Source organism: Numida meleagris, chromosome Z (assembly GCF_002078875.1).
Source record: "Numida meleagris isolate 19003 breed g44 Domestic line chromosome Z, NumMel1.0, whole genome shotgun sequence".
Classification (NCBI taxonomy): domain Eukaryota; kingdom Metazoa; phylum Chordata; class Aves; order Galliformes; family Numididae; genus Numida; species Numida meleagris.
The window spans coordinates 37,719,456-37,744,627 of NC_034438.1; the positions used below are offsets into that span (position 1 = coordinate 37,719,456).

At 39.3% G+C, this 25,172-nt stretch overlaps 1 protein-coding gene across 2 annotated transcripts in view; it reads left to right on the forward strand.

Annotated features, from left to right (window-relative positions):
• PCSK5 (proprotein convertase subtilisin/kexin type 5) overlaps positions 1-25,172 on the forward strand; it is a 261,474-nt gene that overhangs the window by 230,736 nt on the left and 5,566 nt on the right. For both annotated transcript variants that reach the window (XM_021380737.1, XM_021380738.1), the window contains 9 exons: positions 34-234; positions 12,698-12,781; positions 13,291-13,486; positions 14,563-14,780; positions 15,703-15,939; positions 16,381-16,611; positions 18,140-18,317; positions 19,487-19,704; positions 21,548-21,663. In XM_021380737.1, coding sequence (XP_021236412.1) covers positions 34-234; positions 12,698-12,781; positions 13,291-13,486; positions 14,563-14,780; positions 15,703-15,939; positions 16,381-16,611; positions 18,140-18,317; positions 19,487-19,704; positions 21,548-21,663 — 1,679 coding nt within the window. The remainder of the gene's footprint in view (positions 1-33; positions 235-12,697; positions 12,782-13,290; positions 13,487-14,562; positions 14,781-15,702; positions 15,940-16,380; positions 16,612-18,139; positions 18,318-19,486; positions 19,705-21,547; positions 21,664-25,172) is intronic.

The window sequence follows — 25,172 nt, forward strand, 5'->3', positions numbered from 1 at the left end:
ACAACCCGATGCTGGGCTCTGTTTCTGTTGCAGGTGGCACATGCGTGACTGAGTGTGGTGATGGCTTCTTCACTGATGACATGTCTAGAGAATGTGAACCTTGTCATAGGAGCTGCACAACGTGTGTTGGGTACAGCTATGAGAACTGCACTGGATGCCAAAAAGATTTCCAGCTTTCTCATGGACGGTGTCTGAATCCAAGAAATTATCCACCCAGTGGGAAATTCTGGAGTGGTAAGTTGCAACAGACTCCTTTATTTTTTTCTCTGAAGACTACTAAGAGCTTTAGAAAGAGGACATCAGGATCACTCAGTCAGAGTAAAACTACACTTCAGTTTTATCATTTAAAAAAAATATATAAAGACTAAAAACATTGCTTTAATCACAAACTGAAATTCATCTCTTTGCAAATAGCATGACATTTTAATACACCTTAGGTGGGTTCATTTAAAATACCAGGTGTTACTTTATCTAAATACATGAAGGTTTAAAAGATCTTTTTTTCTCAAAAAAGATTAAGAAGAAAAATGTTGAGGATCTGGGAGTCCCTGGGAGCCCTATAGGCTATATTTTAGACCAGCACTTTGGCTACTGATTCCCTGCAGACTGGTGAATATAAGTTGGAGGAAACCAAAAAGAATCAAATGTGTGTTTGTGGTGTTTACTTAAAAGCAACATTTCTTTCCCCTTCTCCCCACACCAAGAAGAAATGCACCCCTTTACAAAATGCAGTGTTGTCTAAAGGAGTGAACACAGAATGTAAAGCTATATTCTGAGTTTTTGTCCTACCTCAGCCATTTCCACAACCTTCACAAAATTATTAGTTCTTTCTTGCTTAGCCCATCTAAATCATGGGAAAACAATACTTTTCTACTCTAAGAATGAGAATATTTGCTGGAAAAATGCTTTTGAAAGCAAAAGCTGTTGAAGAGAATAAGTTGTATTATTTTTAAAATTATTTTCCTTCATAAAGCATCTGCATATGCATTCCAGTATAGTTACACATTTCTTGTTAAGTATTAAAATAAATGTCTATTGGAGAGTATTTGTTGTTCGTGTTAAGTTAGTAAAGTAAAATTGAATGAGTTATATTACTAAGTGAGGCAGAACTGATAGTGAATTTATCACCCTTCACACAAATAAAAGCTCATTTGCTATGAATATTCATTGTTTTTAAGTGAAACTTGTGAGCACAATGAATCTAGACAGCAAGGCTTGCAACTGGCGCTTTCAAATAGTATGTACACCATACCCTCCAACACAGAGTAAGATTTCCTCTAGTGTTTCAATATCTGCTTAGCTGATCACTGTAAACAAAGAGAAGAGTCACTAATACAATCTTTTCACCCTTCTTATGGTTGTATGGCATCAGCTGGAGTAACAGATTCAGTTTGGGGTGCAGTGTATATAGACGTGGGTCAGATAGACAGGAAACAGGGAAGAGAATCAGAAATCTACAGAGAAGAAAATTTGAACAATTAAAGACTGAGACAAATGAGGGGCTTGGGACTAAATGAGAAAGCCACAAGAAAAACACAGTCACAAGGAATGGAACAGATCAGGTTTCTGCAAGTGCAGTTAAATAGAACTTAAAATGCAGAAAAAATATAAGATTCGACATGGGAAAAAAACAGACTTTCAAACGGAATAATGGACTAACAGTAGATTCTTTGAAAAAGATTTGTAATTTGCATCACTAGAAGTCCTTGATGATGCATAAAAGACATCTGACAAGAGTGGTTATTAAGCAGAGTGTGAGACTAGATTACTTATGGTTCCTCATAGATTTATTTTTCTATCGAACACAACTTTTCTTCTGATTTCTATATCTTTATTTGCTCAAATACTTCAAAGAATGACTCTCCTTGGATCTCTATGAACCTACATTAAAAATTAAAATATAGTAAAAATATTTTCAGAAAAAATATTGACCATTTCTAGTCATTGCCTATTTAAGAAGAAATGTTGTATCAAAAAGGAGAAAGTTTCTTCACATTAGAAAAAGGTCAGAGAGATCTATAAAGGAGAGATATTAACAGAAAGTTGGTCTCCTCCATGCATTTCGTTGTATCTCATCCAGATGAGTATTTTCCCAATTTCAGGCACTCTGTGCTGTGGAAAGAACACGTCTGTAGTTTGGGCTATCTACTGGTTATCTACTTCTACTGTCAAATGAGATGACTCATCAGCCTTTTTTATTTAGGGCAGCTGATGTAGTTCTCTAAGCATCAGCATTACCATGCTGCGGAAACTGTTTCTCTCCACCTTGCCTTCTGTTTCACTTTGCACACAGGAGTTAAAATACAGCTTAGAGACGTTTTGAACCTCAAGACACATCTCTCCCTGAGCTGTATTGGCTTAAGCATTGGTGACTGCTCTAAAGTCTAACAGTTCCTGCTGTGTTTGGTGATAGGAGACCATGAAACCTCCCTGGAGGTTCTTTACCTTCTCCTGAATAGACTTGCTGGGATGTGGCAGCAGCTGTGGTGTGTAACTGCTGAGAAAGTGACAATGAACTGGGTGATACTGTGAGCATTTTTCCAAATAGTAGTACTTTTAAAGTAAAAATGTTAACGATACTGTCACTATCTTTACTGTATCTACTCTCTGAATAACTACATTTACCAACAGTTTATGAATTTTCTTGCTCAGATACTGTAGGATTATCTGGCTCTCAATTTTCTCAGTTCTCTCTTTATTTTCATTTGCTAATTAGCAATAAAATCTAAATAGTTGATTTTTTTTTTTGCTAGAAATTCACACTGTCTCTCATTTCTTTTGCTGATGCATTCAAGAAGAAGATACCAGCTAAATCTAAATTTCCAGCTGTGTCATTTATATTTGAAATTCTTGCTCCACACTCCATGAATGAAGGAATCAGGCAAGACTGAAATATCTTTATTTAACTCCAGCAATACCACACAACTAGTTAGAAACTGCAGCACAATTCACACCCAGAGGAGGGTTCAAAATGCCTGGATAATTTAAAAAAAAAAAAAAAAAAAAAGCAAAGAGAAACAAAGGAAATACAAAAAACAAAACAGTTTCAGTACCAGTTACAACGACTTTTTTAATTGTCATAAGATTTCTGAAAAAAACAACAAAATGTAGGTGAAGCAGCTACTGTCTTGCATTGCAATGTTCAACAAAGTTCCATAGTATATACAGCACAAGAATGAGCAAAACGAAAATCTACCTGTACTTCTACAGATTGACAGTCAGTGAGTATTCTGGCTAGCATGACTATACAGAAAAAGCTCCTGGAGTAACAGGCCATCTCTTAAACATTTCTGTAGGGCCTCTTCTTTTCCATTATATATTTGAAAGGAGATTATGGGAACTAAGAATTATTTTTTTTCTACACATGGTTGCCAATTCATGGCAAATTTCAAAGTTTTCCACTGCTTCCCCTGGATAGATCTCCAAATATTTTATCACAATTTACATTTTTATTTTTTACGATTTTTTACAGATACTTTGATTGTTTCCAGAGTGATTTCTTCTTGGTAAAATATTGGGTGCTTCCATCTCATCCATTGTCAAATTCACTTTCAAAGGGGAACCTGTCACGCAGGATGGGTTCTTCAGGGGATATTAAAGTAATTCCACATCTGTTCACCAATCCAGTGTGGGCAAAGCTGTGGCTGTGATTTGGTTTTTGGCTCTCTCTGCTTGTTTATCAAGATGTGCTTTTTCCACTGGATGCTCAGAGTCCTAGACACATTTACTCCAGTGGAGCACCATGGCAGAGCTACCTCTGAGCTTTTGTGGCCCAATGAGCTGTTCTAGTTAAGTAATGTAGGCCAAACGATTATTAGTCCTCACACTGTAGGGGACTACCTGGGTGTGGGGGAACAAGTATGAAATAAACACAACCTCACCCTTGTCATGGGAGCAAGGATTAAATCGCACCAAGCTCATCCTCAGCACGTACCCTGCTCCAGACAACACAGGAAGACAATGCAATTAAAAAGATAGCCAAAATTTCCAAATCCAGTAGTTTACATCATCTTTTACCATATTAGTCTTCTATTTACTCTTTTTCTTCAGAAATGTTACAACAGAAAGTTGAGGTATTAGACCTTGGATTACAAAGAATGAATCCATTTTCCTTTGGCTCATCCAGCCGCACGGATTCAATGGGCTTCACTGTGGTTTTAGTGACTGCATTGACCTATATTGTCAATATGTCCCATATTGTCCCATATGGTATATGGGACAAAATGAGATTTTGGAAACAAAGGCTACTGTTTTATTTGGCTCTTAGAGTAACACAAACTGGAGGGCAGCATGTCACAGCCTGCCATAGTGAAACCAATGCAGATACTGACTTTGCAAATTGAGAGGCTGGTCCATCTAAGAAAGGATTAAAATTTTTGTGAATGTGAAATACTCTTTTCCGTCCAGCACAACACTTAAGCTTTCATTTATATTTTTAATGCAAGGATAAATAATAGGCCAGTCTTATGAATATTTATGAGCACAAACTCCAAAACCCAAAACATTTAATGAGAACAGTTTTCTAAAATGATACTTACTCTGAGGGCATATTCTGCTGGGCAAACAGACCAATTCATATCAGGAATCACTAAGAAGTCATATCAAGGTCTGAAATAATGAAACAGACCTTGTCTGCTATCCCGGCTTTCAAAAAGACAGGGCCAGCCAAGAAGGGAGAAAAAAAGAAAGAGAGAGAGATTGAGCTTGTGTTTATAGCACAAAACATCTGTATTTTATCTCATGCACCAGATGATGAAATGACTTTGGAAATCAGGAGATACACCTGTGTAAGCTTGATTCACCAAATGAACACGCACCCTTTCAACTAGATAGGAAGTTTTGCAGATCAGGTCTTCATTTTGCCTACTGACTGTAAATACGGCATCATGAAAATTCATTCATTCCCTGGTTACATGGTTTAGTTTACCACATATTTCTGAAAATTACAAAAGGAAAAGAAAAATGGTGTGTAATTAGGTCTGTTTCTGATGCAAACACAAAATGGAATATATATTTCTTTACATGTAGATTATATATATGCTGTAATAAATTATGCAGCTAAATAGCAACTGGTTCTGTTTACTGTTACATGCAACTCCCAATAATGAGAGCAACCTCCTACAAACAGACATTGACTAACTGCATCCATCTTGTGCATTTTCCTAAGTACAGAATTTAAAAAAAAAACACTAAAAATGCAGTGCGCTAGAAGAGTTCTGATTGAGAGAAAACAATAACTCAGGCTTTAAAAGAATTATTAGGTTTCTCTGACCTTAATACAGCTATGAAGCTATGCAGATATACATACAAAGTTCTCGGAACAGAGAAGGAAAGAAAAAAGTGGAATGAGATGAGCAGAAGACTGTAGGGAAATCGGCAGCATGAAAGAAGAGGTCATAGTTTTCCAAATGAGAAAATGTTATGACATTTAGAGTATAGAATCAGAACATCGTGGAAGAAGTTAGGAGGCCTTTTTAAGCATCATCCAAATGTGAAAGTTTGAGTTGCTATAGACAAGTAAAAATGATTCACTATCCCATACATTCTGAGGCATGTTGATTTCATATTCTAGCTATTTATAAAGTACTGCTATGGTTGTTAAAAGATAATCAGACTGAGAATTAATGGTTGTTGCAGACTGTAATTTACTTTTCAGCACTCCTTAAGTTTCCTTAAATTTACAGTTCATGTAAGTCTTTGAAATGGGATAGGTCTAGTATTTTATTACATAAATATATTGTTTTCATTATGTTTTAGTGTGTGTATGCAATTGTAATTACCTCAAGGAGATATGTAACCTGTTTTTTGTCTTTTTTTCCTTACCATATCAATTTTGCTAGGCCAGTGCCATGTACAGTATAAAACCTAACAAACTAGGAAGCATCTCAGCTGGATTATGTTCAAATCACATCCCACTACACAGTGCAAAATAGGTGCGCATTTTTCCTAACGCATTCTTCCCTGCAACAATTGTTCCATGGTCCAACAACAAAATACCCTTGCAAAAATACTCTCCTCGATAGAACTCAATGAACTATATAATAGAACTTATAACTATAAGATAAGGGTATTACAATTAGAAATGTGTACCAGTAGCTACTTTGATAGCAACTTAGAAATAAAAATTTTTAGGTAAGCCTCCCTTTTACTTAGAGAAAAGCACAAATAAAAGGATCTAAAACCAGAGAAAATAAACCAAGTTTTATATGTTTGAACTCTTACTGCTTGCATTACTTATTGACTCCATTGTCCATTATGAGTGGGTAGAGAGAGCAAGATGGACAGTAGAAACATGAATATATACATAGTGCAATTGTGACTTAAAACAAATTAAAGGTTGGACCATGGGCTGTTTCAAATGCCATTACATTTAAAGCTGTATCTTTTACGATATGGCCATTTCTTTGCTCATATGCCTTGAGATTTTGGAGGCCTTTTTGTGAAGATGTTTATTTTTAATAAGACTTTCAGTTTCCATAACAAGCAGTGAGCATGTGAAGAGAATCACACTTCTTTCCCCACAGACCTAAATTTTTCACCCTGAATATTTGAGAACTCATTTAATCTTTCACTCAAATAAAATAGAAAAACTGTGGAAGACTGTTAAAATAAAAATACTTAGGTAAAAAGAAAAGGAAATATGGGTTCCTTGTTTTAAATGAGATGCAGTTTTTTCATTAATTTGATTTGGATATCAGAGGTAAAGTCTTATAGCATTAGGTTTCAAGAAACTCTGCCATTGTCTCATTCATGTCTTGTTCACAAGCTCAAATGAGGAAAGAAAACTGTTGCAGTTTAGCACAAGCAGCTGAGCCCCACACAGCTGCTCGCTCTCCCCTCACAGTTGGTTGAGGAGAGAATCAGAAAGCTACAGTGAGAAAACTCATGGGTGGAGATAAATAGTTCAATAAGAAATAAAAAGAAAGAACAAAAGAAGAAAAGGAAATGGGCATAAAAGAAAAGAAAAAGGAAATAAACTCAACAAAGGGAAAAAAGCAATTGATATACAACACAATTGCTCACCACAAGATGACTGATGCCCAGACAAATCCTGAGCAATGAAAGACCCGACAGCCAATTCACCCCTGGCTTTTGTTGCTGAGCATAGCAAGAAATGGTATGGAGTATCCTTTTGGAGAGTTGAGTCAGCTGCCCTACCCAGCCTGGCAGCACACTGTGTGGAGTAGAAGACTCCCTGGCTCTGCATAAGCACTGCTCTGCAGCAACTAAATGAATAGCAGTTTTCATCACAAATCCAAAGCATGGCCACATAGGAGCTACTATGAAGAAAACTACCTCAAACAAAGCAAAATAAAACCTCAATTTTTCAATTTGATAAGCCCTCAGACAGAATAGGCAGAGTACTAGGTAGCTGCAGAACTGCAGTGAGCGTTAACTCAAGTAATGGCATGGCATGATTCAATTTCTGTTTCCAGAAGGGAACTGGGAAGACTGAGCTGGATATGTCAAAGTTGTTACTCATTCTGACAAAGAAACAAGAATCAATGTGACATTTAGTCAAATTCAGGCTTAAGTAATTTTAAATAGAAGACGTTTTAGCTTGAAAAAAACCAAGACGGAATATTAGCATAAGGATAAAAACAGCTCAGTAAGTCTGAAAAGGTCATATATTTTGGTCTGAAAAAAAAGTAGAGCAGAACAGGATAATAATATAACTTTTTTCAGAGTCTACATTCCATTTTTAGAGTATGGGTGGTTTGCAATTCTACACTGCAGACTTACAGCTTCTATGTTTAAAAGTTTCATTCACAACCATAAGAACTACAGACTGAAAAAATTTAATGGAAATCTTGTAGGATTCCCAAGCACATACTGGTAGCCTTTAGGGGCCATCAGGAGGACAAAACACAACAAAGCAGATCAAGGTGAGCCATGAACTTTGACCTTATCTAAGACTTGCATATGGGTAAGGAACTGCGACAGGTCAGAGCGGAGGGCTGAAGCCTCTGAGCTGGCAATTCTTTCTGATGGCCATCAAATTCTTCCCTTGAAGATGGGCAACCCTGTCGTTTGTTATTTAATTAGTTCTCCCCACTCATTAGTAACCTCGCTTGTCATAGGGCGCTGAGTGAAGTTTTCACTGATGAGTTGAAGACTTTTTAATCACTAAAAAATGTGAGTTGAAGCTTTCATTTATCAGTAGTCCAAAGGCCAAGGAAATATGGTATGCATGACCAATTTTCTTGATTTTGCAATTCTGTCCTCGGGAACGCTTATTCTTTGAATTAATATGTACAGTTTTCTGTAGCAAAATATTTTGCATCGTATTTGCCTATTTTGGAAACATTTTCTGTACAAGAAAATTACATTTATTAACATCTCTTTAGTCTGAACTTGTGTTTTGTGGTGTTTTTCAGTAAAGGAAATCCTATTTCCACTCAGTAAGAGCTCTGTCAGAGGAAAAGCTCATTTTAACTTTCCACATCATTTTTTTATGTAGATCAATGAATTCTAAGATTTTCATATTTCTTCTAACAGTCCCCAGCTGAGACATTTGAGCACTTACACTTGGCTGAAAAGCTAGACCCGTGCCAAGCACCAGAAGCACAACTGCTTGTGTACGTTCCCCTCTGGTGGTAACTAGCACACACTGCAGAAAACAGTAAATGGTGCCAAACAGGGAAAGATTAACTGGAAATAATACTTTAAAAATAGATAAATAAATAAATCAATCAATCCTTATTTTTCAATTGTAAGGATTAAAATATTTTGAAACTGTGAACTCATTTAAACATTCTTCAGCAGTAGTTAACTTGTCTACTTAACTTTATCTTGCTGCTATTTATTTTCTATATTGCACCAACTCTCTTGCCAAGATCAAGGCTCTTTTCCCTTGGCAACACATACTTCAATAATATTTCTGAGCTGCTTCTTCCCACACATAAGTGGTACTAAATTACAGTACTTAAAACTGCCCAGAAGGGATTTTCAAAGAAATAAAATAAAACTTAAGCCAGAGTAAGGTAGCTAGATGCAAAACTGTTGAGAAGGGAAATGAAAAATTGTTTTTACTGCATATTTATAAAAGATCAATGTCTCGGAAAATCCTGAAAGCTTATCAAATAACTGATGAAGGAACTCAGGACATGCAACTGCAGGCAGGCATCAGGAAGATAAGGTCTTTCCTTCCATGGTTTTAGAGGAAAAGTGAAATATATTAAATAAAAACTACATGGCCACACAATATATCATAAATTAAACAACATTCAGTTTCAGAGATTGCCAAATGACAAGTGTGTAAAAGTGAAAGGGCTTGCCTACAATTTACAGGCCATTGGAGACTGTGGCTGGCACAATACCACGCTGAATGGTGTAGTTGATATGACAGAAAGAAGGGATGCCATCAAAAGGGACCTGGACAAACTTGAAAAGTGCACCCATGTAAACCTAATGAGGCTCAACAAATTCAAGTGCAAGGTGCTGCACTTGGGTCAGGCAATCCCAGACATAAGTACAGCCTGGGAGAACAATTCATTGAAAGTTGTCCTGCTGAAAAGGACTTCAGGAGTCTGGTGAATGAAAAGCTGAACATGAGCCAGAAGTGTGTGCTTGCAGCCCATGAGGACAACAGTATCCTGGGCTGCATCAAAAGAGATGTGGCCAGCAGAGATAGGGAGGGGACTGTCTCCCTCAGCTCTGCCCTCGTGAGGCCCCATCTGGAGCACTGTGTCCAGACCTGGAGCCCTCAGCACAGGGAGGATGCAGAGCTGTTGGAGTGCATACACAGGAGGCCAGAAAGATGATCAGAGGGGTGGAACACCTCTCATATGAAGAAAGGCTGAGGGAGCTGCACTTGTTCAGCCTGAAGAAGAAGGCGGCTCGAGGGAGATCTCACTGCAGTGTTCCTTAAAAGAGTACTTAAAAGAGAATTTATAGTCAGGAAGGAGACCAACTTTTTATCTGGGCAGATAGTGACTGGACATGTGGGAATGGTTTTCAACTACAAGAGGGAAGATTTATATTAAATGTTAGGGGGAATTTTTTCACTCAGAGAGTAGTGAGGCACTGGCACAGGCTGCCCAGAGAAGCTGTGAATGCCCATCCCTGAAGATGTGCAAGGCCAGGTTACATGGGTCCCTTGGCAGCCTGACCTGGTGGGTAGCAACCCTTCTCACAGCAGGGAGTTGGAACTTGTTGATCTTCAAAGTCTTTTCTTACCCAAGCTATTCTATGATTCAGTGATTCAAAGATGTTATGATTTTATGATCCACAACAATAGGAGAATAGAAAACCTGAGTGCTGCTCAATTCAGTAAAATTAAGACCAAACACTTAGCTTTCTCAGAGTATTCCTTATGTTCTTACAGATGACAAGAAAAACATTCAGTAAGGAGTTTTTCAATAATTAAGGAAAACTATACAGCTAGGGGGTGGTGTCTTGAAAAAAATCTTCTGACAGTAAATTCTTGCATCTCACAGAATGAGCAGTGGTCACCTGGAAGGTTTATTTGAGGATTATTTAGATAAGCATTTGCATGCTAGTATGGTTAGGTGCATCTAGAGATTTGACAGAGGCTCGGACTGCCCTCAACACCCAGGGGCATTTAAACACATTTTAATCTGCTGAAACAGCATATTGAAAGCCGAAATAGAGAAAACAGGCCTTCAGCAGAGGAAAAAGCCATAGAAAATACATCAAGAAGTGAAGGAAAGGATATACAGTCACAGGAAATGCCAGTGTAGAAAGCCTCACAAGACAACCACAGCTTCCCAATTTAAAGGGCTAAGAAAAACAAAGCTAAATGTTCATTCTTCTCAAGAAGGATAAAATTTATAGGCAACTGAAACCAATATTTTAAAATTAACTTGCAGCTCTAGTACTTTACTTTCTAAATCACATGACTGTTAATCCATATGTACATATACAGCCTTTGCATAGGTAGCGCAAGGGACAGAGCCAAATCAGGAGTTTTCAAGAAATCTTTCTTCACTCTAACTGCTCAGTGAATCTAAGCCCAAGAGCAAGAACCGGACTGCAAAGAGCCCCAGCCCTGATAATGTGCTGCTTTCTCCCTATAGGTACATTGTACTGCAGACCCTCTGACCTGTGCCTAGACCCTGGAAATTCTCTCAGACCTTTGTTCAGACAGGGCAGAGATGCTACAGCCAGAATGATGACAATGGGGAAGGCCTTACTGATCTACCGTATCCATAGCTCTTCAGTATTGTGCCAGTCATCATCAAGATTTACAACACTACAGGCATTCACTGTCTTGTTCAAATTTATTCACAAGTAGATCTGATAAAGAATGACTATGTCCTCGCTGAGTGCCCTGCTGTTAGAGTCAAGCTCTGAGTCCCCACTTTGCTTTGCTGTTAAGATATTCTGAGCAGGTGGCACAATCAGTTGTAGATGTGACATATTGTTATATGTGGAACTAACTCTTCCAGTGATAGCTATGGCTCAGCCCATTCAGCAGTGTGGTTTTCAATAATAACAATAATTATTACTATTTTTATTATTACTCCTCGTTTTGTTTCTGTGCCATGTTACAATGCATATACCACTTTTCTACTAATTGCCTCTCAGTTGTGTAAAATTCCCACCATTTCTCCTTGTGGGAAACAGTTGTATATGTGTTGCCAGTTCTCCTATTTCCCCCTTTTAATCAAAGGTTTTGCTTTTGTGAATTTCATTCAAAGTATCAGCTTTCAAAATTATTTTGCTGTAACAGGCAGAACAAAAAAGTGTACGAATACCATTTAGATGGTAACGGATAGTGTCAGTCAGTCCCTCAACCTATACAAGACAAACGCATTTAGTTGGTAGGCTGAATTGGATGTGCTGAGGTGCTGAACAGTCTGCATCCCTCTTCTGCTTTATTCCCTATTTTAGATTTCCAGAAAAATCAAAAGACTACTGTCTTCTGTCCACTTGCTCATTATTACTTTCTCATCACGCATTCATTATCTGATTGTTATGACTGCTTGGCTCAAAATGCAGACTCACACACTGAGGCAACAGACTTTCTTTGCGTTTAGTACAATCCTTGAATCTCCTTGGCACTGAGCCTATGCAAAGCATAACCAAGGTCTTAGCTTCCTGCAGGCATAAAAATTCAATTTGAAACACATCCAGAGTCTTTCTTTTGGAGGGAAATAGCAGGCAATATCACTGGGGAGGATTAGTTTACCAATCATTTTTCCAGACGTTTCTCTTTCCTTCTCAGAGATTTCTCCCTTAGATGCAAGGTAATGGTCCAACAAACAGCTAGTACAAAGGCACAACAAAAATACCTCACTACATCAAGTCCCCAAAATTTACATACCTTCCTCTTCCTGTTTGCAGTCTTTTAGGAATACAGACAGGAATGTGGATTTGGAGCACTCCTCTGAAACTAACAATATTTAGCTTACTTGTCCTAGTTTGCGATAAGAAGTCTAAAATAGTGCTTTAGTGACTCTCAGGATAATTTTTCTGTTTTCTTTTATTACTATTCTTAATTTTTAATTTTAATTTTAATTTAATATTCTTAATTTGTCATTTAAGAGTGCGAAGTTGAACACAATCATCAACATTTCCAATTTGGAGCTCTAATTCCAAAAATCCAAGGAGACACACTGCAACAACAGCTTAAGAAAAAGCCAAAGGGAACAGTCCTCCTAGAGTGAGGGAAAATGAACAAAAAAATATGGAAAATGGTCTAAAATGGGCCTTTATTTTATTTTAATTCCAGCTTCAAAAAAACAGTTGCAACAGTGTGATCCTTCATGTAGTACCTGTGACAAATCTGCTGACTTGTGCACTTCATGTCCAGAAGGTAAGGGATTTCATCTTCTTTGGGTAAGATTTGCAAAAGACTAAAATATACTGTGTGTTACATACTTCAGTGGAATATTTGCAATCATGGTCACTAGAAAGTCCATTAGGAGCTTAATGAACAGTCAGGTAAATCAGCAGCTGAAGTCAGACATCAGCTAGGAGCTAATCACATACCCTTACCAATAAGGATAAAAACATTGTGAAGTAAACATTGCTCCTTTTCTTTCTCTTCAGTCAAAATTTGTAGACATAAGGGAGGAATTAAGGAAGAGGGCTTTATTCAGGGAGATGTACTAAATAACCCTGATGATTCTTTCTAACCTTAAATTTCAGTGAAGGTTGAACTACTACATTTCCCAGCTACTTCGGGAAATTGTTTTATTCGTGGTTTCAGGCATCAGAAAGTCCAACTTCCATGAAGAGCATTTTTAGAGCCACTGAAGGCAAATATCTTTGGGGTATATTTCTAATTGGTGTTTAGTCCCACCTGCGTTTCTCTTTTGCCAGGAAAATTTCTTGCCCACAATACTTGTGTCTCTCAGTGCCCACAACAAACTTTTACCAATGTTGGAAGCGGGAAGTGCGAGATGTGCATGGACAATTGTGAGGTGTGCTCCGATCTCTGGCACTGCCAGAAGTGTCAGGCTGAACAAGGACAGTCTTTCTTCCTCCACAATGGCAGATGCTTACAGGAATGCCTTGAGTAAGTAGCCCCTGTTACATGACTGATCCTTATTTCTCACCAAGCTCCTTCTCTTTCTATAATCTAAATCCTTATTAGGCCTCTTAAGAGAAAGCCTAGGTAACCTTAGGTACTAGAAAATACCACAAGGTAAAAGTTTTTTTCAGATGGCCTGAGTAAAAAAAAATTTTCTATGGTTTAGAGAAGTGAAAAACCAAAATGAAACTAGACAGGAAATGCTATGTCAGATTTTACTGGTCTCATTGTCTTCAGAAGGACCACAGTGTTTCAGGATGTTCTTTAAGACTAGACAACAAGCGTCTAGTCCTTCTCCTAACCTGTCCTCTACTCAGAGTAGTACAGAATAAGGGTGTGAACAGCTTATTCCAGATGCCATCTTCAAGCAAGTGGAAGAACTTCTTTCCTTTGAGCATGACAGAGCACCAGAATAAGCTGCCCAGAGAGGCTGTGGAGTTTCCATCTCTGGATATATTTAAAACCCACTTGGACAATTCAACACTTTTCTGGGCAGCCTACTCTAGGGAACCTGCTTTAGCAGAGGGTTGAACTCAATGATCTCCAGAGGTCCTTCCAATGATTTCATGATTCTGTGAACCGCAAAGGTGAATGTTTCAGAGATCTGATATGGAAATACAATAATCTGTGAGGTTTGTCTATCCTTAGTTTCCAACCTTTAATTTTTACTCTAATAAATGGAATTAACTTTGTATCTCAGGTTTCCTGTGCTTTCTTTGTTAGCGTTCATCAAAGCTATATATGTATATATAAAATCTGTGCTATGCAATATGATACTCTTTCTTGATTAACCTTTCTCTTAATAAAAATGTCCAGCATCTGTTTTTCTTATTACCAGCACAAATTCTTTGGCACAACTTTCATGCTGACTTTGTCATGTAAGTACACAAGGGCCAGTGAAACAGATTCTGACCAGCATAGTTCAGAATAAATGCAAAGTATCTGAAATGAGTGTACTGGCAAAGCCAATAGCCTCACAGATGCTCGTAATTCTTACAGACTGGGCTGTGTCAAATGTAAGCTGACCAACAGTTTGCTTTGTGTTTATTTTCACTCAATAGGGGATACTTCAATGATTCTGGGACTTGTAAGGAATGCAGTGGTTCCTGTAAGACGTGTGTGGGAAGTGCTACCAAATGCCAGTCCTGTAAAAGTCCTTTGCTTCTGGAGCAGTGGGAATGTAAACCTACCTGTTCAGAGAAACATTTTGCCTTTGATGGAATCTGTAAACATTGCCCTGCAATGTGTCTGGAGTGCATTCACAGTGAAACATGCAAAGGTATTACAAAGAACTGCTTGTGACTTGGCTAAAATCTATCTAGATTTGTCTAGAAGCAGACTGTCAGAATAACAGACCTGAGAAGAAATGCTGTAAGGAGTAAACCAAACCATACCAAACCAAGGAAAAACTCCTCTAAGACGGAGGCTAAGCAGTTGCTGCTTTATGAGGAGATTCATTCCAAACCGGGCATCTGTAAAGTGATTTCACCTTGCTTTGTTTGCTCCTTTAGAGATTTATACTGGTTTGATGCTGGCTTACAGTATTCACATCTTAATACCTAAATACATATGCACACCACTGTGAAATACAAAATGCTTCTTTCCTAGCTTGATTGAACTTTAGGTCTCTTGGCAGTACTACTCACGGCAGAGAATGAAACCTCTGTAATAAAACATTATCTAGTAACGCATGACTAGGAAAAGCTTCAGTGTGCTGATGAGTCTGAATGCACACCAAAATATTTCCAGGATAGTTAATACTTAGCAAATTATTCTGGAAACACAAACATGGAGGAAAAAGAAAATCATGAACAACACTGTTAAACCAAGTGTTCATAACAAAGTTAGCATCTGAACCCACGCTCTAGCCAAACATTCTGACCAAATATTTCAACCAGATTCATACAATATCAAACAAAAGTTCAGAAATGAGAAACCATGTCCACCACTATACAGTGGCAGGATGGTTTTGTTATTATCTACAAAAATGAACAGCTGATTTGGCTTCTCAGACCCTATATAAAACAGAAGAAGCTTCATGAGAGCTAGGCTATGATGGGCAAGTTGGAGGGGAAGAGTTAGAAGATAAAGTACTACCTTCCCAAGCTGCCTGCTTATCTCCTGTTATGACATACACTGTTCCCTCACATAATGAAGTCAGCATTTGGACTTTTGCTTACCCTGTTTGTTGTTCTCTGTAGAGTGCGAGGATGGGTTCTTCCTGCACAAAGGGAAGTGTGTAGAGGACTGCCCTTCCCAATTCTATGCTGAAGACAAGCACTGCTTTCCCTGCCATGGAGACTGCAAGGACTGCAATGGACCAGACTCAGATGACTGTACTGAGTGTGCCATCAGCTACTTTGTCCTCTATGATGGCATGTGTTTTGAAGAGTGCCCTGAAGGGACTTACTATGAAGAAGAGACTGAAGATTGTCAAGGTTGGTAGCTGCTGTTTTCTCCAGAATGGCAGTAAGACAGAAGTAGACTAGCCAAAGACTATTTCAAAAGGACCTGCCCTTGCTGACTATGGCTATCAGCGTCCTGGAAATGGAGGGGATAACAAAGGCTGAAAAAATTAGAGAAAGTCCAGAGAGGAAGGCAGCAAAACTAGAATGTGTTTATTGTAATGAACAACCACCCTGGTAAAGTGCTGAGTGTTGCTGTAGACAGTATGTTGAAAATCACTACTCAGTCAGTGCAAAAGGAAACTGGTTGCATAACACCAAAAATGGTGAATGGTTTGACTATGCAGAGATTTTTCTCTATTTCCCTCAGCCTCTCACTCTGAAATGGAGGCTGCTCCTTGCAAAATTTAAACTGAAATAATAATCTGAAATGTAGCAAGATATGGTTACATTCCTACTGTTTCTCCATTTCAGCATGCAATAGGACATGCAAGACTTGTTCTTCTTCCACTGCCTGCCTTACGTGCAGAAATGGCCTGACTCTGAATCATAACGGGCACTGCATGCTATCCGGACACTGCTCTCGCACCGAGTACTATGATGAGAAAACTGAGACCTGCAAAACTTGTCATAAGAAATGTTTTCACTGCTCAGGACCAACTGAACACCAGTGTATTAGCTGTGCAAATAACCAGTATCTTTTCAGTAAGTGTCTTTCTCCTGCTTAAAGGCTTTATTCCACACTGGCAGCATGAAATAAACAAGCTTATGTGACATTCATAAAACATTTAGAACTGCTTTAGACTATCTAAATATTGCAAAGTTGGCCTGACAAGTAGATAACTTGCTCAGTGATAGCTACTTCCTGCAGGGCTACCTGGAAACACTTTGAAAGACAGGGAAAAATCGTCATTCTGGGTCAGCCACTCACTGGGGCCAAAGGAAGACTTCTAAGTAGCAACAAATCCCATAGCTAAACAAAATGTTTTTTTTTTTTTTTTAATTCACTTCATAATTACTGTCACTGTTGCTTCCTATAAAGAACGGAAGGAGAGGGACAATCTTATCTTTTCTTTCTGTATGCACAAAGAGATCACAGTTTTCATGTTGACCTGTTTAATCCCTGCAGAAATCTGATGAGCAGAGAAATACTTAAGTAGAAATGTTAAAAATTGTTCCTGGATCACAAGGCCAGTCTCAAGTGGATGGCTGAGATGTAAAACTACTTTACTTTTCTGACTTGAAGTAAAAGACTGCTGTCTCAGGAACAAACTGTTAAAGAGTATAAAATTTTAAATCTTAAACTTCAATTTTCTGCATCTTTTTTCAGAAAAAAATTAGAAAATTAGTTGTAGAGAAACTGATTAAAATTATCTTTCATGCCTGAAACACATATAGAAAGCCTGAAGTGAAACTGACCCCAAGATGTCTGAGTCTAACCTGATGCAGATGTTGCATTCTTAAATTTTGAATGCCTTGCATTAGATCTGTGTTTTATATCAACACATGCAATTGTTTTGCACAATTACTACTGGTAAAAAAAAAAAAAAAAAAAGGAAGTATCTTCATTTCCCTAATCTTAAGCATCAAAACTGTGAAGCTAGATAATGAGTACTAAGCTAATTAGTTAAGTAATCACTGCTCTCTTAGCTTGACATGCTTGCAGTTATTTGAATCAGTCATAGCTTCTTATTCCAGATTCCTACCTGCTAATTACCCTCTGATATTTCAGTCAAACAATGTGATGTACATGGTATGTTTGGCAGTATTGGAGACATTCATTCCCGTTAACACAAAGCAGCAGCTACACATAGGGGTAAAGATCAGCAAATAAAAGTCACTAAATTTCAAATTTAGCATCAGATTCATCGTATACACAGAATGCAATGATATTGATGCTTTTAAGAGTGAAAAACTACGGGAAATGTTTATGCCTATAGAAGGCATCTTCATTATTATTCCTTCTTGCGTGTGTTTTGAAGGAAATCACACCTGCTCATTATTACGTGCTACATATTTAAGAGCCTGCTAATGAACATGCAGTACAGAAATGAGGACGACTTAACTGAAAAGACTTACAAGAAGTTACTATGCCCCAGCATTCCCTTTTCTTGCTCTGGTACAAGCGTTAACAGCATCTCCTGTTAGAGTCTACTCTAGGCATGCTTTACAAGTTATTTTATAGCAGCAAATACTGACGATGACCTGCTATTCCTCACTGCTGTCTGTGCAGATACAACATGTGTTGAAACATGCCCAGCTGGGTACTATGCTGACAGTGACGAAGGACGGTGTTCCCCATGCCACTTCACCTGTGCCACCTGCAGTGGAAAACACAGCTCACAGTGCCTTTCCTGTAAACCAGGCTTGTACAGACAAGGAAAAGGATGCGTAAACCAGTGTCCAACAGGGTAAGCTCCAATGTCTTTAGCTAAGAGCTACATCACAGAGAGCACTTTGAGAAATTAGGTTGCTTCTGTCCTATTTATTTTAGAGTCATATAGAATTGTATTTCATTTCCAGCAAAAACGTCTTACATTTTTCCAGTACAGAGGTGATTGAAAACCTCCCCTCACGGTATAAAACTAGAATGTTTGCTCCTAAACTGGGACCAGCTGACATGACATGGTCATTCTCACACTCTGAGGATGCTCTTAGGTTACATTTACACAGAAGACTGTGAAGCAGAATAAATACTGTAAGTTATCAGCTTGAGCACAGGAGGCAGGCACCCTTGCAGGTTCCACCTAACTTGAAGTTTAGATGAGATTACTTTTGTTTAGCATTAAGAAAATGTTTATAATTGATTATAATAAAACCAACCATAAAAACATCTTTTAACTGAGTGGTACAACTCCTGGGCAGCATCTTCATTAATATGAGTACATTTAATTTCAAAATATGAATTCAATTAGCTCTTGTGACTATGTCACAGAAATTTACATCTGGAAATTGGACTTATGATTTGTGGCTCAGGTCCATTTAATTTTGCAGTAATACACTCATGCTGGATTCAAATTCAGTTATCATCCTATTAAACTGGAAGTCTGTAATGGCCATATCTCAACACAGCCACAGTGCAGCTCTTCCCCTTTTTCCTCTGTCTGCACAACTCATGCGAACCAATCATCCCTCTCTTGGAGCCCTCTGACTAAACCTGTTTGTGGATTGAAAGAAAACACAAAATTGGTGAATTTCCATGACAGCATGTCATCAGAGTAGTGAGAAACTCATTTCTTAACCAATATCTCACAAGACATCTCTGGCAAAATCAAAATGGAGCTTATGTTTTCTGGGCCCTGCCTAGATCATGCTTATTTTGTACATGAATTCATCTTCAATTTTAAAAAGCCTTTCTTTATATACTCTCGATTTTACAAAGACTTGCTTCATAGCTGAATTCCAATGGCCAAAGAAATTCATTCTGTTTCCATTGGGACTGCAAATATTTCCTGTGATCACATCAATATCACTTTTATATATTCATATAATCAGAGTAAGAGCTCATGATGAAGGACGTTCTGGTTTTCCTGCCATTGTTAGACATTTTGCAAAGCCACAACTATCACATCTGTTTCAGCTATTTTGCACAAAACTCCACTGGGTCATGTGAGCGCTGCCACAAGGGCTGTAAGGAGTGCATGGGACCCCAACCAACAGACTGCCTTTTCTGCGATACATACTTCTACCTGCTGCACTCCAAGAACAAATGTGTTAGCTCTTGTCCTGAATATTACTATGAAAACAAGGATGACAACGTCTGTGAAAGATGCCACCCTTCCTGCCGAACTTGTGAAGGTAAAAGTATACACTCTGCTTTGGCAACATAAAAAGGATTATCAAAACACCTGCCAGGATTACCCAGGCACCTCTGTCTCCTTTCTTTTCATCCCTCTGCTCCCAGATCTGTAAATACACAACACAAAGGCGTGCTGTGCATAACCCTACCAGCCATCAATAATCTCTGTCCACAGCAGGCAGCCAAGACCTCCTCAGGGGCTGCTAGCTTCTCCTATACCCCAGGGTTACTCACTCATCTGGCTGCTTCATGTTGACACCTTGCCTGTAAAGTACCAATCGACCAAGATCAAAGCAAGGATACGAATTCCCAGCAGGCTCCTCCTGGGGCCTGCAGGCACTGAGCAGAGAGCAGCCATACAGGGGAGTGCTGACAGTGAGTTCCCAGAGAAGAGAAATAAACTGACAACAGTAATTAAGTTTTCAGTCAGCCAGGCCTCACACAAAGATGCTCATCCACTCCAAAATAAAAGGGCTCTGTTGCCTATGCAGCTACACTCTGCTTCTTGCACAAACACTAAATAATATCTCCATCTTTGAGCTAACCTCCTATGTATTACTCTGTGAAAGCCAAGAGATTTAAATCTAACCTCAGATCTTTGTGATCTGTAAAGGAAGGAGTAGAAAATCATCACTTAAAAAACTTAAAATAAGGCCATAAAGCATATCTTCAGTGTGGGGGAAAAAACAACAGTGTGATGTCTGCTGGTTTTAATGTAGTTAAGTATTTTACCAAGTTTGTTTTGAGATACTATATGTTTTATTCTATGGCACTCTCAGTTTCCTCATTTCCCTTTATAATACTGTATGCAATTCAGAATGGGGCAGCATTAGTCCACTTGGAATGAGTGTCATCAGACGACAGCTGGCAGCTTCTGCTCCACAGCTGACACTACCCCATACCGCAATGTATAACAATTGTTTTGGATGGCAGATATATTGGATAGCTCATATAGCTAACTGCAACATAACAATATTTAAAATTGTGGAAATAGTTCCAAGAGTGAAGCCAACTTCAAGAATCATTAAAATGTGATTGCATAACAGCATTATAATAAACAACAAATATTTTAGTTTGGATTTGGGACAAAAATATTGTCATTTAACTTACAGACCATTTCTAATCATGAATTTTGCTTTATTCATGATAAATACTACAGAAGAGATTTTCTATTGTAATTACTACAAAGATAAAATATAAGCTCATCCTCCTAAATAACAAATCTGTAGGTGTTTTGAAATGCATCTGCATTGCTTACACACAGAAAAAGTGATGTGGTGTCTCTTTCTTTCTCAAGACCAGAAAACCCACACAGTAAATTCACTGAGCCACAGAAGGTTGCTAACTTTACCTGTTTAACTTTTTCTAACATGAACTAGTAGCATTTACATTTCCTTCCTTTCAGACAATGGAAGAAAACATCTAGTTGGAGGGAAACAGACAGATGCAGCTTAACATGTAGGACAAACCACTTATTTCAGTGCTTCACAGAAACAATGTGGGCAGCATCTGCCTTCAGAAAGAGTCACAGAACACACACCGTTCTAAATGATACTCCTGAATGCAACTGAGCTTCCCCGTACAATGGATTCCCTAAACACATTTTCATGAATATCAAAACACATAAGGAATGCAATTTGTGGGCACACGAACCTCAAGCATCACACATAAGTTGTTAAATACCATTTTAATACCAGTTTCTTCAAGCTGGACTCCCCACTTCAGATTCTTGAAGTTGACAAGTATCCCTTCTCATTGGTAGTAGTGATCAGTATATTTTCAAAATTAAGCTAGATGAGAATTTTTACTGTTCTAATGTTGCCATTTTATTTGCCTCTTTAGGGAAGGAAGGATTCAGCTGCACATCTTGTGTATGGAGCTACACTTTGTTAAACGGAATATGCAACTCAGACTGTTTTGTAGGTTACTACAAAGTTCAGGAGGCACCAGGACAAGAGGTAATATTCATAGGCATTTGATCCTGCATTTAATCCTGTGATTAGTATGCTGAACTTTAACTTCTGAACACAGCACAAACACAGGATGTTCTTCTCTGAGTTTTCAAGGCTTTAAAAAATGCCTAGTTTTTTCTTCTTTTGACAGAGAAAGTATTGTTTCTCCTTCTGGGTCTTTCTACTATAGAACACTTCTCTAAGAGTAAATATAAAGATATTACTCTGTCAAAGTCACATGAACAAAGTCAATTATATTAGTAAAAAAAAGTATTTCTTGTATTTATTTATCCTAGTATAATGGAGATTTCCTCAGGGATTTCTGCTGCTTTGTTTATGATTTGTTTGTATATCACATCACATTCCTGACTGGCAGTTCTGCTAGCAGAAATCTAGTGAACAAAGAGGCTGAAGTTAGAGCTGTATATTTAATAGAATAAGACCACAATCAGGTTTGGGTCTGTGCAGGAAGTCTGGGCACTCCTGCTTCCCAGTTTCTACACCAACTGACTTCCAAAGATGTTTGTTCAAGAATATAGCAGCAAAACAAGACAGCTGGCTGGAGATGACAGAATCACACAATCACAGAATTGCAGGGGTTGGAAGGGACCTCAAGAGACTGTCGAGTCCAACTCCCCCAGTAAAGTAGGTACAACTGGTTGCAAAGGTAGGCATCCAGACAGGTCCTGGATATCTCCATAGAATTAGACTCCATAACCTCTGGCAACCTGTTCCAGTGCTCTGTCATCCTTACTGCAAAGAAGTTCTTCTGTATGTTTGTATGGAACTTCCTGTATTCAAGTTTTAGTCCATTATTCCTTGTCCTACACACCACTTCGGATGCACCACCAAGAAGAGCCTGACCTCATCCATTTGCTTCCCACCTCCCTTCAGAAATTTATAAACATTTATCAGATCCCTCCTCAGTCTTCTTTTCCCCAGGCTGAACAGACCCAGGTTACTCAGTCTTTCCTCATACGGGGGATGCTCCAGGCCCTTTATCACCTTTGTAGCCTTCCACTGGACTCCTAGGAGCTTCTCGTCTTTTTAGAACTGGGGAGCCCAGAACTGGACACAGTATTCTAAATGTGGCCTGACCAGGGCAGAGTAGAGAGGCAGGATCACATCCCTTGTCCTGCTGGCCTCACTCTTTTTAATGCACCCCAGGATACCATTAGCCTTCTTGGCCACAAGGGCACACTGCTGGTTCATGGCCAACCTGTTCTCCACTAGAACACCCAGTCCTTCCCTACAGAGTTCCTCTCCAGCAGGTCATCCCCTAACCTATACTGATGTATGTGGTTATTCCTTCCCATGTGCAAGACTCTACACTTGCTGTTGTTAACCTCATCAGGCTCCTCCCTGCCCAACTCTCCAGTCTATCCAGGTCTTGTTGAATGGTAGCACAGACTTCCAGTGTGTCAGCCACTCCTCCCACCTTTAAATCATCAGCAAACTTGCTGAGGGTGGACTCTATCCCTTTATCCAGGTAACTGACGAATACGTTGAACAAGACCGGACCCAGCACCAACCCCTGGGGAACATCTCTAGTTACAGGCCTCCAACCAGACTCTGCGCTGCTTATGACAACCCTCCTCAGTCCACATCATCATCCACTCATCTATCCCACACTTTCTAAGTTTCATTACAAGGATGTTGTGGGAGACAGCGTCAAATGCCTTGCTGAAATTAAGTCAGACACCATCCACTGCTCTCCCCCTACCTACCCAGCTAGTGATGACATCATAGAATGCAACCAGGTTGGTCAAGCATGATTTCTCCTTGGTAAATCCAATACTCCTGATAACCTTCTCTTCCAATTGCTTGGAGAAGGTATCCAGAATAATTTGTTCCATCACATTTCCAGGAATGGAGGTGAGGCTGACTGGGCTGACTGGCCTGCAGTTTCCCACATCCTCCTTCTTGCCCTTTTGGAAGATTGGAATGACTGACACTGGCTATCCTCCAGTCTTCAACCACCTCTCCCGTTCACCAAGACCTTTCAAACATGATAGTGAGGTTCAGCAGTCAGCTCTGCCAGCCCCCTCAGCACACATGGGTGCATCCCATCGAGACCCATGGATTTGTATGTGTGAGTTTTAGCTAGACACTCTCTGACTAGATCCTCCTCGACCAACAGGGAGTCTTCCTTTCTCCAGACTCTCTCTCTTACGTCCAGGGTCTAGAATTCCCAAGAGCTAGTCTTAGCATTAAAGACTGAGCAAAGAAAGCATTCAGAATCTCTGCCTTCTCAGCATCCTCTGTTACCAGGGCACTCACCTCATTTAGTAGGGGACCCACATTTCCCCTAGTCTTCCTTCTACTGTTGACATACTTAAAAAACCCTTTCTTGTTATCCTTTACCTCCTTTGCAAGGCTTAATTCCAAGAGGGCCTTAGCCTTCTTTGTTGTATCCCTACAGGCCCTGAAAACATTCCTATATTCTTCCCATGTGGATAGGCCCTTTTTCTACATTTCATGGACCTTCTTTCCTTTTAGTTTATCCATGAGTTCTTTGCTCATCCATGCAGTCCTCCTGCCACTTTTCCCTGATTTCTTACTCTTAGGGATGCACTGATCTTGAGATTGGAAGAAGTGATGTTTAAGAGTCAACCAGCTCTCATGGGCCTCCTTACCTTCTAACACTCTAGCCTATGGCATACCTCCAAGTAGGTCTTCAACGAGGTCAAAGTTGGCTCTCCTGAAGTCCACAGTAGCAATCCTAGTAATTGCTTTTCTTCTTCCACACTAGATCCTGAACTCCACCATCTCATGATCACTGCATCCCAAGCTGTCTGCAACCTTCACATTCCCAACCAGCCCTTCCTTGTTAGTAAGAACAAGGTCCAGCAGCGCAGCACAGCCCCCCTCATCAGCTCCTTCACCTCCTAAATCAGAAGGTTATCTTCAATGCATTGCAGGAACCACCTGGACTGTGTGTGCCCCACCGTGTTGCTTATCCAAGAAGTAGCAGGATGATTACAGTCCTGCATGAGAATCAGTGGTGGGGATTGCAAGGCTACTTTCAGCTGTTTGTAGAAAGACTCATCAACTTCCTCCTCCTGATCAGGTGGCCTGTAGTACACACCCACAACAGTGTCACTTATGTTAGCCACCCCTTAATTCTTACCCACAAGCTCTCCACTTGTTCATCATTCACCCCCAGGTGGATTTCTATACATTCTAGTTGCGCTCTCACAAAAAGAGAGAGCAACTCCACCAACCCGACTCACCAGTCTGTCTTTCCTGCCATCCATGACAGCATTCCAGTCATGTAAACTGTCCCACCATGTTTCCGTGATTGCAAATGAAATCATGGCCCTGTGACCCCGCACAGATCTCCAGTTCTTCCTGTTTATTTCCCATATTGCATGCACTGGTATACAGGCACTTTAGGGAAGCAGAGGGATGCAAGAAGATTTCAGCCAGGTTACTGGCAATGTTACCTTCTCTGAGGAGTCCTCACAAGATTCTACTGGACAATTAAGAGGTTTTTCCCCACAGTTTCATAAAAT